This window comes from Centroberyx gerrardi, chromosome 22 (genome assembly GCF_048128805.1).
Source record: "Centroberyx gerrardi isolate f3 chromosome 22, fCenGer3.hap1.cur.20231027, whole genome shotgun sequence".
Taxonomy (NCBI): domain Eukaryota; kingdom Metazoa; phylum Chordata; class Actinopteri; order Beryciformes; family Berycidae; genus Centroberyx; species Centroberyx gerrardi.
This window is the reverse complement of record NC_136018.1, coordinates 14918404-14935089: the sequence shown is the minus strand read 5'-3', so window position 1 is coordinate 14935089 and position 16686 is coordinate 14918404. Positions and strand designations below refer to the sequence as shown.

General features: G+C 43.1%; 1 protein-coding gene across 1 annotated transcript; it reads left to right on the top strand.

Annotated features, from left to right (window-relative positions):
• The first annotated feature begins 129 nt into the window (after positions 1–129).
• mtmr6 (myotubularin related protein 6) lies at positions 130–16571 on the top strand. Its single transcript, XM_071909943.2, has 15 exons — positions 130–310; positions 3655–3786; positions 6068–6230; positions 6652–6809; positions 8225–8353; positions 8984–9118; positions 9305–9437; positions 9984–10093; positions 12149–12274; positions 12422–12471; positions 12889–12982; positions 13146–13252; positions 14301–14435; positions 14858–14984; positions 15867–16571. Exons 1-15 carry the CDS (start codon positions 287–289, stop codon positions 16227–16229), a joined length of 1986 nt encoding a protein of 661 aa, XP_071766044.1. The 5' UTR covers positions 130–286; the 3' UTR covers positions 16230–16571.
• The last annotated feature ends 115 nt before the right edge of the window (positions 16572–16686 follow it).

Below are 16686 nucleotides of genomic sequence, written 5' to 3'. Positions count from 1 at the left end.
TGCAAATACAGTGATTAATTCATTGCCACCACTAGAAGTTTACAAGCGTAATCACGTGCTTTTATTTTGAAAAACGATTCACCGGAAGTGACACCGCTTTTCTTAGCAGCTTTACGCGGATGGAGGAGTAAAAAATTGACAATAAACACATATCATATGCCGCCGTCAAAGTAAAGGCACTATCTGTTGTAGTTTGAGCCATTTCATCATCAATGCTACAGTTATTACATCCAGCAGGCGCCTTTTGAAGCTTTGCGGGCACTGACAGCTGTCTCGACTCGGAGAAATGGAGCACATCCGAACGCCAAAGGTAACGACACATTTCTAACTGCACTGGATCAGGGAAATGGACAGCAGCTCGGCCTTGTCTTCTGGGGGTTCTCTAGCCAGAGTTCGGTAACATTTGCCAAATATCAATGGTCAAAACCAATGCGTGTGGATTTGTCTAGCAGCAAGCTGGCTAGCAGGTGCCGCCGCCGCCAGCAGCTTAAAGTGTCAGACGTGACGAGCATCCATGACCTGTTTGTTTTTCCTAGCACAGCAGATAACTGGGCTTCTTTCTTGTAGTGCTACGACTTGCACACCCTGTTATTGATTGGGTTGTACTGTCACAGATACTGCATGTGCCCTGAAAGCCAGCCAATGCATCCTGCGTGAGAGAAAAAAAGCTACATTCGACAATAATGGCATACTGTAGGGCCTATCAGACAAACTTGGTGTATAGGGCTCTCCCTTGGCATTTAACAATATACTGGAGATTGTTCCACATAGGCTTCTTCAGCTAGCAAGTGGGGACATGCTGTACAGCTAACCCTTTCAAGTGAGTGTGTGTTCTGAAAGGGGAGCCTTCCTTGAAATGTCAAGAAGCAGTGTGGCCCAAATTCCCCAGACTCCAGAATAGTAATACAGTGATCTGCACACAATCCTCAGGTAACATTACTGCCTGCAGAAGTAGGATATCATGTGTTTGTTTAAGGGATCAGGTGGGTGGGGTTGCATGCTGACTGGGTGTGGTCAGAGACGTTCCAGTGTACCACTGGAGGACACGTCTTCCTGCTCGTTTTCCTGGTTGTGCTGCAGAGGAAGACAATTATCTCTATCCTGAATGGAACAGTGACAGGGAATCTACAGGTCCTTGAAAAGTCTTTATGTTTTAAATCAAATTACCTATATTTAAGGCCTTGGAAGGTTTTCAATACAGTTAAATGTTGCCTTTGAGTCTTAAATGCTGTTTCATTCAATGCTTGCCCATTCACTCACATACAGTTGTTAGAGCGGCCTGGTAAATGCCATATTCAAGGTCCTGTGATGCATAGCTTAGATCACATCATTAGATTACAAGGAAAAATTGAACAGTCACATCATCAACTTTCTTCTGAGAAGGCTCTCTCTCTCTCTCTCTCTCTTCCTGTCTCACACACACACACACACACACACACCACTCACTTCCTCTAGCCTATGTGCTGGGCCAGTCCTTGACAGAGCTGAGTCCTGCTGGTTGCTGGGAGACAGAGATAGGCTGAATCATTTCATCATATCGGAGAACGGCAAGGAAACGGAAACACAGGAGAGTGAAGAGGTGACACAACGAGAGAACCGCCACTGTGATGATGAATCACGGATTTGGGACGGTTAGCGGCTGTAGCTGCCACGTAGCCTTTTGGCCAAGTAGAGCGCAGGTTACTAGTGTCGTTCAGCATATTGACAGTTTTTTCAGTAAGGAGAGTGGCACTCATATTATTTTCATTGATTTTAGTGCTGGGAAGGGAGCTGAGAGGGATGCAGCAGCGTAGGATGTAAACATATTCAAATGCATCAAGCTTACAGAGTAGGCACACAAAGCAATGTTCACTAGTATTTCGCACAGTTCGCCAGTTTCTTAGGTGATTTGTGTTGGTGGGCATTAGACACAAAGATGGGTAGTGAAAAGGGGAGTAAGCATGCAACGCAACAAGCACTTTTAATATGTTATTCCATCAGTAAGAAAAATCAATTTTTCTTTCAATCATTCATTGATTCATTGATTCACTCAAAGGTATCAGAAAGTATTGTCTTAGAAGTGGTATTGTGTTTGATATACTGGAACTAGGCATCTAAACTGACTGTTGTGGCAGCAGGGTGGACAAGACAAGAAAAGACAGTTTCTCTATGGGGATCAATAAAGAATCACATTATCATTATTATTGGGTAATGGTTGCAGAAGGCATACTCGCCGGCCACAGTAGAGATACAGTAGAGGTAGGCAGGCCAACTTAAGTCATAGTCTACTTTTGCATAAGGGCCTTGACCACACCACTAAGAAGCCAATGGACCACGGACACTCTAAACTTTAGCTACATAATACACTCAGGAATCTTAAACCGTTTAAGCCAAAAATGTGAATTCTAGTCATATCCCGGGCCTGGTCTTATTATTTGCATGCTTGTCATGTGGGGACCCACATAAAATAGGCCTGAGACAGGCAGTGTTATACACATTTGCATAAATATATGAAGGACCTTTGTCCTAGAGCAGAGTTCTCATCTTCTGCAAAAGTCTATATGTAAGACATGAACACTATAGGTTATAAAACTTGTTTATTAGGCTACAACCAGTGGACCAGAACCTTCTCCCTGTGTAAAATTTGTAACTTGAGTAAATGTTCTACTTAGTGTGTGTGTGCGTGTGTGTGTGTAACCTAGTAGTTAAATACATTTGGAATACTTGAGAATAAAGAAAACATGCATTGTGCTTGACTTATATCTGGCAAGTAATGTGTCAACATCATGAAACTGTTGAGATGTCAGGAAACGTAGAGTTCAAATATTTTCAAATTTTCATAATAGTCAAATATATTTTTGCCCAGGTCTGCCTGATGCTTAACAGAGAAGGTGTGTGTGTGTGTGTATCAGAGTGTGTGTTTGTGACTGTTCATATGTGCACACGTTCATTTCCATAGAATTGGCAGTTGATAGTGTGGCCCAGGTGGCTCGAAACAGGTGGTGTGCCTATTGGAGCCAGGGCCAAGTGCCACAAGCTTGTGTCACAGATGTCATTCCCGTTAGCGAGGATTAGATTCTAGCTTTCTCCCTATCAGGGTGAATGTAAACACAACCTTAAACCCACAAGTCGTGTACCTGGCAGCATGACAACCACCTACCAGCTGAACCAATTAAAATGTGTCCGTTTGAATTAGCTGAAGAAGAGTATTTCTAACAGAAGGGTAAGAGTAACTGATGTCATAAACTGGGGTTGCACCTTTGACAGTCAAAGAACACTTTTTGTAAACGGGATGGGTTGTTGATAACTGTATTTGGATTCAAAACAGTCCAACAAAAAGTGTCCACTAAATGGCATACAATTCACCACAACCTGTATTTTAACTTTTAAGCTTTATACTCTTAAGATAATTGAACTATAGCCTAGCTACAGTTGTGGCAAATAATGCACCTGCTTGGCCTTTGTGAGTGACCTCCTGTTAAATATTAGAGCAGCAGGGGAATCAATAACGTATCACAAAAAATAAATAGTGGCCGTGTCTGTGTTGTTTCATCTAAACTGTTTTTCCCCTATCATTTTGTATGCCGTGACTAGTAGTTACCTAAACTCTAGCTAATTGCTGATTAAAATGATTGATATTGGTGTGTGTGTGTGTGTGTTTGTGTGTGTTTGCAGGTGGAGCAGGTGCGTCTCTTGGATCGTTTCAGCAACAAGTCCACCAGTGGCACGCTGTATCTCACAGCCACACACCTCATCTTCGTGGAGAACAGCTCTAACAACTCAACAGCTGCAGCGCAGGAGATATGGGTAAGTAGTTCTAGTGTCTGATGCTCTCTGCCAGTGTTACAGGTGTCATTCACACTCCCTGTCAGGGCTGATCTTCCTTTCAGCCTCAAGTGCATCCTTGCTTTGGACAAAGGATGGTGTTTCTACCAGAGCGCAAAAACATTCAGAATCACTGTGAATTTATTCACAATTTTCTGCCAGCAAATTAGCAAAATTGAGAATCAGACTTTTTTCAGTAAGTAGTTTTCTACTGATGTAACCACAGTAAATTCATCATCGCTGCACTGTCAAGAGGATTTTGTGGAATATTCTGTAGCACTAATGCAGTGTAGATACAGCATGGGAGGAATTGCACAGTGGCTTCCACTTCATATGCCCCAGAAATTTCACTTGGTTACATTTATTAGTCTACAATATTCTATTCAGGGAATCTGACATTACAAGGACTTTGGCAGTGTAATGTTGCCAGAGACTTCACACAAAATCATAATTTTACTGTCAGAAACTGTCTGAATTTTTCTGATTCATTACGGGCAGCCATTTTTATCTTTGTTTGACCCAGCTATAGCTTCTGACCTGATCTGAAAAAAACTGGGACACATATAAAAAAAGTAATACAGAGAATAGGCCTACAGTAGATTCGGTCACATCACACCAGAGCTAACTGCAAAAGACAAGGATTGGGTCTAACCAGTGTGTCCTAACCTATGGGTGATGGGCCTCTTTCTGCAGGGTCTTTACAAGTTTACATGGCATAAGCACTAGTATGGTTTCCATGAGCCTGGTTCCTTTGGAAAGAATAACATTCTCATTTGGGCTTCTGTCTGAAAACATTGAAATCCGCTCTTGATTAACACAATATAACCAAGAGATTTCAAATGAAGACAGTTGAGTCAAGCACCAAGCACCTAAAGTGGATGACAAGTGTCCAGATTGTAAATGAATGCTACCAGTGACCTTTGGACAGAAAGTTGGGTCTCAACATTACGCTTCTGGTGCCTAGCCACAGCCATGCAAAGCAGACATGGGTGTGACTACCACAGAGTAATGTGTTACTTGGTGGAGTGTGTTTATATGCGTTTGTGGTTTGTTATGCAAAAAGAGCAAGACAATAAGTGAGCTTGTGCACGCTTAGAGGCAGCAGGGCAGATATTCAACAGCCTGACTAAAGCAAGGTGTCTGTTTATGTGGGGTTGTGTGTGTGCATGTGAGTGTTTGTGTGCGTTTTGTCTTTCTCCACCTGAAAGAGGATTACTGTTCCACCACCGTGGGAACTGGGTTATAGCTATGTCCGGCGGCAACAGTCGGTAGGGCACCCTAATTGGCTGGGTGTCCCCCGGTTTGATGCTGCCATGGCAACACAGTGACAGCGTCGAGTTGTTGTCAAACACTGATGCAAAGGAGACACTTTTGAAAATAAATGCATTCATGGGAATAGAGCAATCATCTGAGACAGGAGATTAACATTGGGAATTTATGTTGGCAGTTGATAAATCAAGTGTCAAGCCGGCTGACACTTGATGAGCTGTGTATATATGTCACTATATCATATATATCTGTGTATATACATCACTCCAGTGTGTGAGTGCTGTGATCGAGTAACACTAGGCCAGCCTAGTGTGGCAGTTAGAGTGGCTGGTGTTTGATAGTGTGGAATAGGCTGGTTTGTCTCAAAATGCAATGGACAGCAAAACTCAGGCCAGGACTTCCTCCCCACCCTCCTTCCTGCTGTATGTGCTGAGCAAAGGGAACTTTTTCCTTTTCTCTTTTTGTTTGGACCTATTTTGGCGTAGCGTGCATGACATAGTCTCCTGTGCAGGCTCTATAGTGTGTTTGAGTGAGTGTGTGTGTGTGCAGCAGTCAATTTAGAAATCAGTCTGCTGGTCAGAGAGAGTGTTTGTCAGAATGTTCTTGTGTCTCATAAAATATTAAACAGCGGTTGAGATACTGTCTGACTCAACAGCTGGTGAGATCAGCATTTTGTGTGTGTGTGTGTGTGTGTCAGGGTGTTTTACCGGTCATTACCAATGCTGATGAATGCGCATCTTTATGATTTCCCATGGTTGGAATCCCTGTGGAATTCAAACGGCACTCATTGAATATGTTAATGTGCTGCATTGTCCTTCTTGCCCTCTGTTCTTTCAAGATCATAAACCGTTTCATGATTGCATGGTGATGTGGAGCAGACTGCGAGTCTTTTCTGGAACTCTCTTCAGTCCTAAGCTTATTCAAGAGTGCAAAACCTCTCCTCTCTCTCTCTCTCTCTCTCTCTCTCTCTCTCTCTCTCTCTCTCTCTCTGTAGATCTTGCACCACCACATAGCCTCCGTGGAGAAGCTGTCCCTGACCACCACCGGCTGTCCCCTGGTCCTCCAGTGCCGTAACTTCAGGGTGGTTCACTTCGTGGTACAAAGAGAGAGAGACTGCCACGACATATACAGCTCGCTGCTGCGCCTTCTACGACCTGGTGGGTGGTTTGTTTATGTCTATGTCTGTGTCTGTCTGTGTTTGTGTCTGTTTCCAAGGTAGTTGGAAATTGTCTAATTAGCCTACTGTTGTCACTCCAATCTACACTTATGAATTTCCACACACTTTTGATTATTTATCCACCCATCCATCTATCCATCCTTCTATCTTTTCATCTATCCATCCATCCATCCATCCATCCATCCATCCAAGAATCTTATTGTATATCATCCATCCATTCGTCACTTTCTTGCCTCCCTCCTATCCTCCTCCTCTCTCTCATGTTCATTTACATACTGTACCTATACACTGTATCGCTATTGTTTCGATATTTGTTTGTGTTTTAGACAAAGCTAAGTAGCCCATAAGTGGTTAATCTCAAATTAATTTCTCTCTCTCTGGCTTTCCTCCCCTCCCTCCAGTATCCTATGAGGAGCTCTATGCGTTCTCCTACAACCCCAAACAGAACGACCAGCAGAGAGAGGAAGGATGGCAGTTCATCGACCTGGGGGCGGAGTTTGAGAGGATGGGCGTCCCCTGTGACCAATGGCAGCTCACCGACGTCAACAGAGAATACAAGGTAGGAGGGTCAGATTAGAAAAGGGGTCCCAGCACTGCTAGCTTTATAGTGAACTAGAAATCTTCTTGATGCTCCTGGAATTGGGATAATCGGCCCCAGACATAGTTGTTCCTTGGGGCTAATGTCTGTTAAAGCAGAAAGCAGGGAATTCCTCATCTTTTGGTAATTTCTGCTGCTTCTCTACTACATGTTCTACAATTCTACAGTCTGGAATGCTACTTTTGTATGCTGATAATGACAGATTCTGTACAGTCCCATGGTGCATTGCGTTATGTGAAAATTCACAGCTAAGGTGTGAAGATTCATAGTTAAATCTGCACTTTGCAAGACCTTTATGTAAAAATACACCTGTTTTATCAGCATAATTACCCCTCCTAATTGAGACGCTATAGATTTTCCCTGTGTCAGTGTCTGTGTTAGTGTCAGTGTTAAAGTTAAATGTTATGAGAGTGGAATTTTACATCTGTTTATTGAGTAGATACTGCTCAGTAAACATGGTTTTAGAAAAGTGTCTGGCCCCTGACCAGAATTTACCTCTCGTTGCGGTGACAACAGCTCCTGGAATTGACAGCGTAGACATAATGAAATGGCTGCAGACAAACTGTAGCCACTCCCTGTAGGCTTATGTCTGTTACAGTAGAAGACAAAGAATTGCTCAACAGGATACATATCGTAAATCTCTGCTACTATCTCATGGTCTTTACAGCTACCTGCGTAGGCAGATACAAACAAGATTATGTTTTGTGTAGTCTTGTGTAGTTGCATTTTCCCCACCTAGTATTCCTCAGCCATTTTTGTGTACAAAATCACCAGGCTTTCCTTCCAGTCTGTGAAAACCAAGGATCCCTATGTTCTAATAAGACACCCAGAGAGACAGACAGAGAAGACAGAGTCATTGGAGACTGGGGTGGCCTTTAAGGAAGTAACTTACTAGGATTGAGAAACTGATTGGAGATTAGCACATATTATGAAAGTTGATGCACACATGCCCAGGAGGGGGCACTGGAGATTCACTGTGTTGGTTTCAACTCTTCAGCATGATTGGCAAGAGGAGTTTCATGCCAAAATGAGATATTCACCTTTAGAGAAAATTGTCACCTACTCTGAAAAAAACACATTATGAGCTTTAACTACAATTTTGTCTTAGTATTATTAACGTTATGAGTAATCATAAGGCATTTACTTACAAAATAGTTATGTTTTTTTTATGATAGAATCATCTGTGTTTTTGAAATCTTGACTAATGCATTTTCTACTCAGCACTATTTTTCACAATTGGTATTTTGGAACAAACCCTTCATATGTAGACCTATTGATTTGAACTCTGAGGCTTTGACAGTTTATGCTCACAAACCAGAAGAAAGTCTGCTAATATTGTTTATGTGTGTCCATGCGTGTGTGTGTGTGTTTTCCAGGTGTGCGAGACATATCCTCGGGACCTGTATGTTCCCATCACGGCCAGTAAACCTATCATCGTGGGGAGCTCCAAGTTCAGAAGCAAAGGGCGCTTCCCTGTACTCACATACTTCTACCAAGAGAAGAAGGTACATAATTAACTCTATGCATTTCACCGTCCTTGTACTTCTGTAAAGGAGTATGTGAGGTAAAGTATGTGCGAGGTGGCAGTTGAAGTGAACTGAGAGGCATTATACGAGGCTGTAAAAAAAAAAAAAACGTATTCGCCCCATGTTTTATTTTCTGTATTTTTACACATTTCTCTCATTGACTTTGGTCAGATCTTTGTTGTGAGCTGTAGTAGTAAATGTAAATGACACATTCTTCAGGTGTGAAATGGTAAAAGGTAAAAAAAAAAAAGCAAATTATTCCCCTTAAATCACTATAATTGGAAACACAGAGTGCACTTTCACTGTACACTCTCTTCTCTAACTGTACTATGGAAGTCAATGATGATGATTTTTTTTTCATTTCACAGCATTGTAAGTACGTTAAAAAGATATTATCAGCTATCATCATCTATGAATACTCCATACTCGTGCATCATGAAAAATAGGCACTGTTTTATCTTAATGGGTCACAAGAACAAAGATAGGAACTCACTCTCTCGTGTAGCACATATGCACGCACACACACACACACACACACACACACACACACTTTGATTCCTAATTTACTAGTAAAATGAGGTCCAGTAATTAGCCATACATCCCTGGCAGGCGGCAGTGTGCCGGTGCAGCCAGCCTCTCTCTGGGTTCAGCGCACGATGCCTGGAGGACGAGAGCATGCTGCAGGCCATCAGCAAGGCCAATCACAACAGCCGATTCGTCTACGTCATGGATACCAGACCCAAGGTACCTGCGGTGACAGCCAAGCAAAGCCTGTCTCCCATTAACGTCTGTCAGTTTTGATCAGGAGTTGTTAATATCTTTCATTGACTGATTAAGTTCCAAAAATCCTTTATATCCTGATGTATGAAGAACACAGTTTAAAAAGCAGCTAAACAAAGAGCTTGTCTATCTCCTCATCCTGTCCTGCAGCTGAACGCACTAGCCAACCGGGCAGCAGGTAAAGGCTATGAGAACGAGGACAACTACTCCAACATCCGCTTCCAGTTTGTAGGCATCGAGAACATCCACGTGATGAGGGGTAGCCTGCAGAAATTGCTGGAAGGTGAAACGCACGCGCACACACACACACACACACGCACACACACACACACGCACATAAACACAGCGTTACGTTTCTACAGAAAGAGTACTGTAATTCTTAGTGTTTCATTTGCCTTGTTAGTGTATAACATGGCCCGGTATTTGCCTAAACCATTGTAAGACAATGCCATACTTAGTGTAAATAGTTGCAGAAGCAGTCTGTTTCTCAAAGTATTCGCAACATCTGTAGCATTTTTCTGAATTGTCCTGATACCGTAAACCCCACCCATCTGGTACCCTCAGCAGGTTAAAACAAACACTAAGAATTATTCCGAAAAATACTCTTAGATCTGTTGCAGAGTCGCTAATATCAAGGCTGTCTTCATCTTGGTCTCCTAATATGTGACCTGTATTGGTTGTGTATACATTTATTCATTTGCATAGATAGAGAGCTATTGTTTACATATTTGTTACACCATAATATGCGTATATGTTGCAAATGAATGAAGGGCACTTTTTTGGTTACTCTGTTACTCTGAAGTAATTTTTCTCTCTGCGTCTCTCTCAGTGATAGGGACTCGGTCTATCACCATGAGTGACTACCTGATGGGACTGGAGAGCAGTGGCTGGCTGCGACATATCAAGGCCATTGTAGACGCAGCCATCTTTCTCACCAAGGTAAGATAGATTCACCCCCGCCCGCCTCCTCGACTTTCCATTCTTGTATATACAAGGGGTTCCCCAAATTTTTGAGTAGCCAGCCAGATGGGAAAAGTAACCGGCTAAGGGATGTTTGTGGCGGCAAGATAAATTTTTCCAGTGATGCCACTTTTTACCAAACCTTAAATATGTTTATGAAAGCATGACAATTAAAATAACATGAATAAACATTTTTATTAAAGGCTCAATGCTCAATTGAAAAATAAACGGATAATCTTTATTAATTGGGAATGTTTAATGTATTTTCTTGAGTACAATTTGAATTTGAATTTTTAATTGTAGGAAATAAGTAGGCTAAAACAAAAATATTATAACAAATAGTAATAAATATAAGAACAAAGTTCATATTTTAGTCTTCTCAGAGCAATATTGGATCTCTCTCCTGAGTACTACTGCACTCACAGAACTGAGAAATTAACGCTTAAATTAGTTTAAATAATGAGGAAATGCCCCAATTTTCCATGGTCATAACACCTGCATACTGGGGCTTTAACAAACCCTCCTAAAACAGAAGCCCCTATGATCTTTCCCTGTTCCTCCCTTTATTTCTCCCATTTCTATTTTGAACATTGGAAAAATGGAGTGCAAGTGGGACTTGTCAGGATTGGTTAAACTTGGGTGGCAACATCAAAATCAAGGATCAGAATGGCTCGCGCAGATTAACATGACGTTGTTCAGTCAATAGCCTCTTTAGACCCCCCCAACTCCAGAAATGGCTACATACTCACTGCAACTAAATAGGGTTGTCACTCCTCATTGGAGCGCTTAAGTTCACACACAGTTCAGTTATTAAGGAGAGTGACAACCGCATTCTACAACCAAACTCACTACCTGAAAAAATCAGGTATTGACACTGAATTTGAGAGCAGTTTCGGTTAGTCCGAGTAGGGTGTAGCAGAACCGGACTGGACAACTTTTTGTTACGTGACGTAAGGTGAAACACTCGTTACATTACGTAACATTACCATCGTTAATTTGAAAGAGACGGAGGTAAGTGTTGTGAGACATTCTCAAATTTTCTATCCAGTCTGTTTCCACAACATTGCGGTTGTTCCTACCAGTTCTGCGGCGAAGTCCATGCGGTGAAAAAAGAGAACGTGACGCCGCTGTCAGTGGTGGTTTATTAAGACCTTATGGATAAATTGACGCCTCTGGTTACTGGTGTCAAGTAAACCTAAAATACAGGCAATGGTAGCCGCCATATTGATCTGAAGTAAATGTTACTATGGTTACAGAGATTATTTACAGCCATCGCGAGATCGTAGGAGTGGAGTGACTCCCGTACATACAAAGTACATACGCAGTAATGTTACTCCGGTCTGCTCCAGTGTGTACCATACATATGCACATTCACTCAATTCGGTTGTCACTACCAAATTCTGGCAGTGTGTACGTAGCCTTAGTAACACTCAGTTATAAAAGTAGCCGGCCAGACAGAGGTGGGTAGACGGCTAAATAGCCGGCAGCCGGCGCTTGGGGAACCCCCAAATACACAGCTTATCAGACCTTAATTTGGGTATGAACTGTTAGCTGGAAAACTGCATTCATGCAAGTGCGCTCTATGGCTGCAAGTCCTCCTCATTTGCCTATAAATTACTGTATAGCAGATTGTATCCTGGATAGTTTCCTGTCATCTTTCCCTTTTTCTCTTCCTTTCTCCAACTATAATAATAACCATGATAGTAATGAATGCAAAAAGACTTCAGATTTAACTTCCTCGCAATTTGTTTTTGACTCCAGTATCTACCCTCTTCCTTCTTTGAATCTCAACTCTCCACCATAAACCTAAATTTCATCCCGCAACCCATCATCCCCCTCCCCCAGCCACCCGTAGATAGTGACAGCAGAACAGCGCTCAGTGTGTTGGTTATATCGCTGATTCACTCACTCGACTGTAATGAACACCACGCTGTGATAATATCTCACGCTTCTCTTCTCATCCTGATCCGCTCTCCCCGTACTCCTGTCTCTACCCATAACTCTCTACTTCCCCCCCCCCCAACCCAACCCCAGGCGGTGACAGTGGAAGGAGCCAGCGTGTTGGTGCACTGTTCGGACGGATGGGACAGAACGGCTCAAGTCTGCTCCCTGGGGGCGCTGCTCATGGACCCCTACTACCGCACTATCAAAGGCTTCATGGTACCAGCCACACACACACACATACACACACATACTGGCTAAAAGTGTGACTGAAGAGCTAATATGAACTCATAACTTGTTCTTTTGCTAGTCTTTGGTGTCTCTTGCTCTTTCCTCACTGTATCATTTGATATCTCTCTATTCCAGGTGCTGATAGAGAAAGACTGGATCTCCTTTGGCCACAAGTTTGCCGACAGGTGAGGTTTCAACTGGATCATTTTAGCCTCAAGATGGAGCATGTGTTAAGTTCCAGCTCGCTGCACAGCAGGAAGTGCATTGCGGCACTGTAGATTCTTTGTTGGAAAAAAGTAATTTACAATTCAGATTTTGTTTGATTTTAGCAGACTCAAGCAGACTGTTATAATTGCACTAATAGTTCTATATTTGCCCGAGTCATAAATGGTGTGTATATGGTGTAGTATATTATCACAATGTTTAATCTACAATTATTGTGTGACTGATGATGTATATTTGAGGGGTTTCATTCCAAAATGCTCTATAATTATCATATCCAAATTCAGTGAATCCCCACTTTTTCTTTTCCAAGCAAAGGTCAGAAGATGGACTTAGATTATGTGCTTAACATTTATGCCAATTCCTTTGCCCTCTGCTAGATGTGACCAGTTGGACGGGGATCCTAAGGAGGTGTCTCCTGTCTTCACTCAGTTCCTGGAGTGTGTCTGGCAGCTCAGCGAGCAGTTCCCACAGGTGTGTGTGTGTGTGTGTGTGTGTGTGTGTGAGCTACATGGGAATCATGCATTCTTTTTATGTTTCCGTGCCTTATTTGCTGTGTGATATTTTTTGCTGTATTATTTATTTGATGATGGTGTGTGTGTATGTGTGTGTGTGTGTGCCCCCTCTCTCTCCTCAGGCGTTTGAGTTCAGTGAGTGGTTCCTGCTGCAGATCCATGAACACGTCCACTCCTGTCAGTACGGCAACTTCCTCGGCAACAACCAGCGACAGAGAGAAGAGCTGCAGTGAGTCCAACACACACACACACACACACACACACACACACACACACCAGACCTGGGTCAAATAGTTGTTGGTGAGTACCAGATGGGTGGGATTTCCTGCCTCAGGACAATCCATATAGTGTCAGGTATGTTGTGAATCACAGAAAAGTATACTAACTTGATTTTCAAATATTGCTTGGGATTGTTTAAACTTCTAGTACTCATTGTCCTATGTGGGGAACACCCTTATAATATGCCAACCCAGTTAAAACAAGCATTAAGAATTATTTACATAATAGTAATTGACCGTGGTCTGATGAACACACCATGCATCCATACACAGTTATGCAGCCACTCTGTCCAATCTGCATTCAATGGATACAATGCACAAAGGACTGACTCATTGGGTTGGGCACCCAATAATCTACACAAAAACTTGTTGACCAGGATTCTTTTTCAGCCCCGTCCTATGTTTAGTTTTACCTTAGCACCCAGGCTCATGAAATCCTACGATTGTCATCTTAACAACAACAATTTTAGATCCAGCTATTGCCTTGGCATGAAGTCATCCCATGAAGGCATCTCAAGGAAACAGAATGTGCTCCATGAAACTGAATTTGGAGATTTCCCAGAAATGCTTGTAAAAGTTCCACAGACAAGCAAACTGAATAATCTTAATGGTGTTTTAGATTAAATGTAGGTGTGTTTAAACAAGCTAAGAGGAAACGATGATAAGAAGAAAAAAACTGCTTCTATGCTTCTTTAAGGAATGTCCAAATAGATCCACACCAACACACACACACTGACCATATGTGTGCACATAAACATACATAAACCACTATCCATAAACAACACACACACATACAGTCTTTCTCGCCCTCTTTTTGTGAGGATATGATGCATCTCACCACTGCGTTCCAGCACATAGGTGACATATTTGTTCCTTATTGGCCCAGAGGGGGGCTGCATCATTCGTGGGATGGGGGGGGGGGGGGGGGGGTGACATGTTTACTATCGCCTTGTTCTATGTGTTGTATGTCTCTCTAACTGCTGTTGCTTTGTGTCCCAGGCTGAGGGAGCGGACTCACTCACTGTGGGCGTTCCTGTTGAGCGAACAACAGAACTACATGAACCCGGCCTACAGCCCCGCCTACGCTGAGGCACACCCTGTGCTGGAGCCCTCCACCCTGCCCTACCATTTCAAGTCAGTACTGAGTCATGCTTCATCAGCTGCCTGTGCTGTTAGAGGCTTACAGATTGCAAAAAAAGGGTCCCATTTAAAAAAACCAACAAAAAAACAATGCTTTTTTTGGTATGCTCACATGTCTTGAAGCTATGTTGAACCTCTGTGGTATTTGAATCCTGTCTAAATTTGAATTTCAATCAGCAGTTTAAAATCACAGTGTTAAGGGCAGTTACAGGCACATGCTTGAGATTGCAGGTGTATCTGTCCTTGAATGAACAGAAGCATGCATACACCTAGCTGGCTTAAATATTGAAGGTTGACCTGCCTGTCGGCTGGTTTGACTGTGACTTTCTCTTTGACTTTATCTGTTTGCATGTCTTTCTGTGTGTGTGTGTGTGTGTGTGTGTGTGTGTGTGTGTGTGTGTGTGTGTGTCTCCAAGGTTCTGGAGGAACATGTACCACCAGTTTGATCGGTCCATGCACCCACGTCAGTCTATCCTGAAGACCATACTGACTCTGAGAGAGAACAGCCGCAAGACAGAGAACACACTTCAAGCGCTAGAGAATGTGAGCACACACACACACACACACACACACACACACACACACACAGATTGCACAACAACACAATAGGAACGCCTGCTCTCTCCATGCCAAACCAGGTGAATGGAGGTGAAAGATGATTTCTGTGATGATTGTTTTGTGCATTCAGTGAGACTTATGGAATACTTTCCTACTATACAGACCTGCTAAGTAGTTGTAGGCAGTATCAAACATACCACATACATATTTTAAGTCACAATGAAATTACAAAATGACTTTTTTGCCTTGTTAACTCTCCATGCCCAAAAAAATTTGCAAGATCCCATTACTTTTACTTCCTGGGGGAAACAGCACATCTTCACTGGGACTGCAAAGCATTTTTTTTTTAAACTTCTTAACACTTTTGAATAGTTCCTCCACACATTATGTCCTGCCCCATCATCCAGATTCAACCAGAAATATGTCAAATTACAGAAGCAAGACACCATTGAAATGCCGTTACCTTGTGAGTTAAACAGCCACCTTGATGATCCATGCCTGTGTGCAAGTTCAGTGGAGCGTATACTAGATATACCAGCAGAGAACACCAAAATTCAGTGGAAATTCAGTGTGTATGCCAAATATATTCAACTCTATCATATCCTTCCAAAGACAATGATGACACCATGTAACATTTTTTACTATTTTAACTTACTATCATATATAATATTTATTTCAAAATATGCTGTCTGTAATAATAAAAAAGTGACGCAAAAACACAAACGGTAAAACTGACCCAGTATTATGAATAAGAAAACACTATACCATGACGGTGATGCTAATCCTGCCAGGGATTTCATGAATAACCCCTCTTGTCTTTTTTTCTCTCTCTGTGTCTCCTCCTCCTTCTCCCTCCCCTCTCTCCAGAGGCTCCACCAGCTCGGCGTGACTCCCGTGACGACCTCTGACCCCCCCGCACCTCCTCCCACCAGGGACCAGCGCTCCCTGTCCAACCCCAACACCCTCCCGCCGCGTCCCGACTCCCTCATCCTGGGCGCGCCCATCAGCCGCAAGGAGGCGCAGCGGCGGGAGGAGGAAGACGAGGAGGAGGAGGTGGGAGAGGAGGCCACCGAGAGCACCGACACGGAGCGGACAGTAGAGGGCAGCAGCGCCACCGAAAGCAGGAAGCAGAGCTACGGCGAGCTGGAAGGGACATACAACAGCGAGCTGGCCAAAGCCGAGCCGGCCGTCGTCAGTCTGGAGTTCGGCGTGGCGCGCATGACATGCTGAGACCAACCAGGGGGATTGTGGGATACTGGGGGACAGGCGAGACTGAGTGGGAGGGCTTACTGAAAGGATGTGTGTGTAAGTGCGTGAATGAGTGTGTGTGTGTGTGTGTGTGCGTGTGTCAAGGGGGAGCCGTTGGTTCTGTATGTGATTACGTGCCGATTACACCATGGCCCTGAGTGGACCGAGTGGATGAAGGTGTATGTCTGTGTAGTCTACATCTCTATGGAAAGCCGCATTATTATGGCATTTACTGCACTTAGGCAAAAAAAAAGCTTGTTTTTTTATGAATGTTGAAAAGCACTATAGAGAATTAATGAACAGAATAAGAGAATAAATGGATCCAAAAAAGTCTGGTGAGTCTTTTGGGTTGTTCGGTGTTACCTTAATATTCTTTGTGTGAGTGTGTGTGTGTGTGTGTGTGTGTGTGTGTGTGTGTGCGCGCACATGCATGTATGTG

Excerpts from the sequence above, each read along its gene's own strand:
- mtmr6 (XM_071909943.2), top strand. The coding sequence starts at position 287 with ATGGAGCACATCCGAACGCCAAAG. Across the intron at positions 6,231-6,651 it reads GCTGCGCCTTCTACGACCTG|TATCCTATGAGGAGCTCTAT; the intron begins GTGGGTGGTTTG and ends CCCTCCCTCCAG. Across the intron at positions 12,275-12,421 it reads GCACTATCAAAGGCTTCATG|GTGCTGATAGAGAAAGACTG; the intron begins GTACCAGCCACA and ends TCTCTATTCCAG.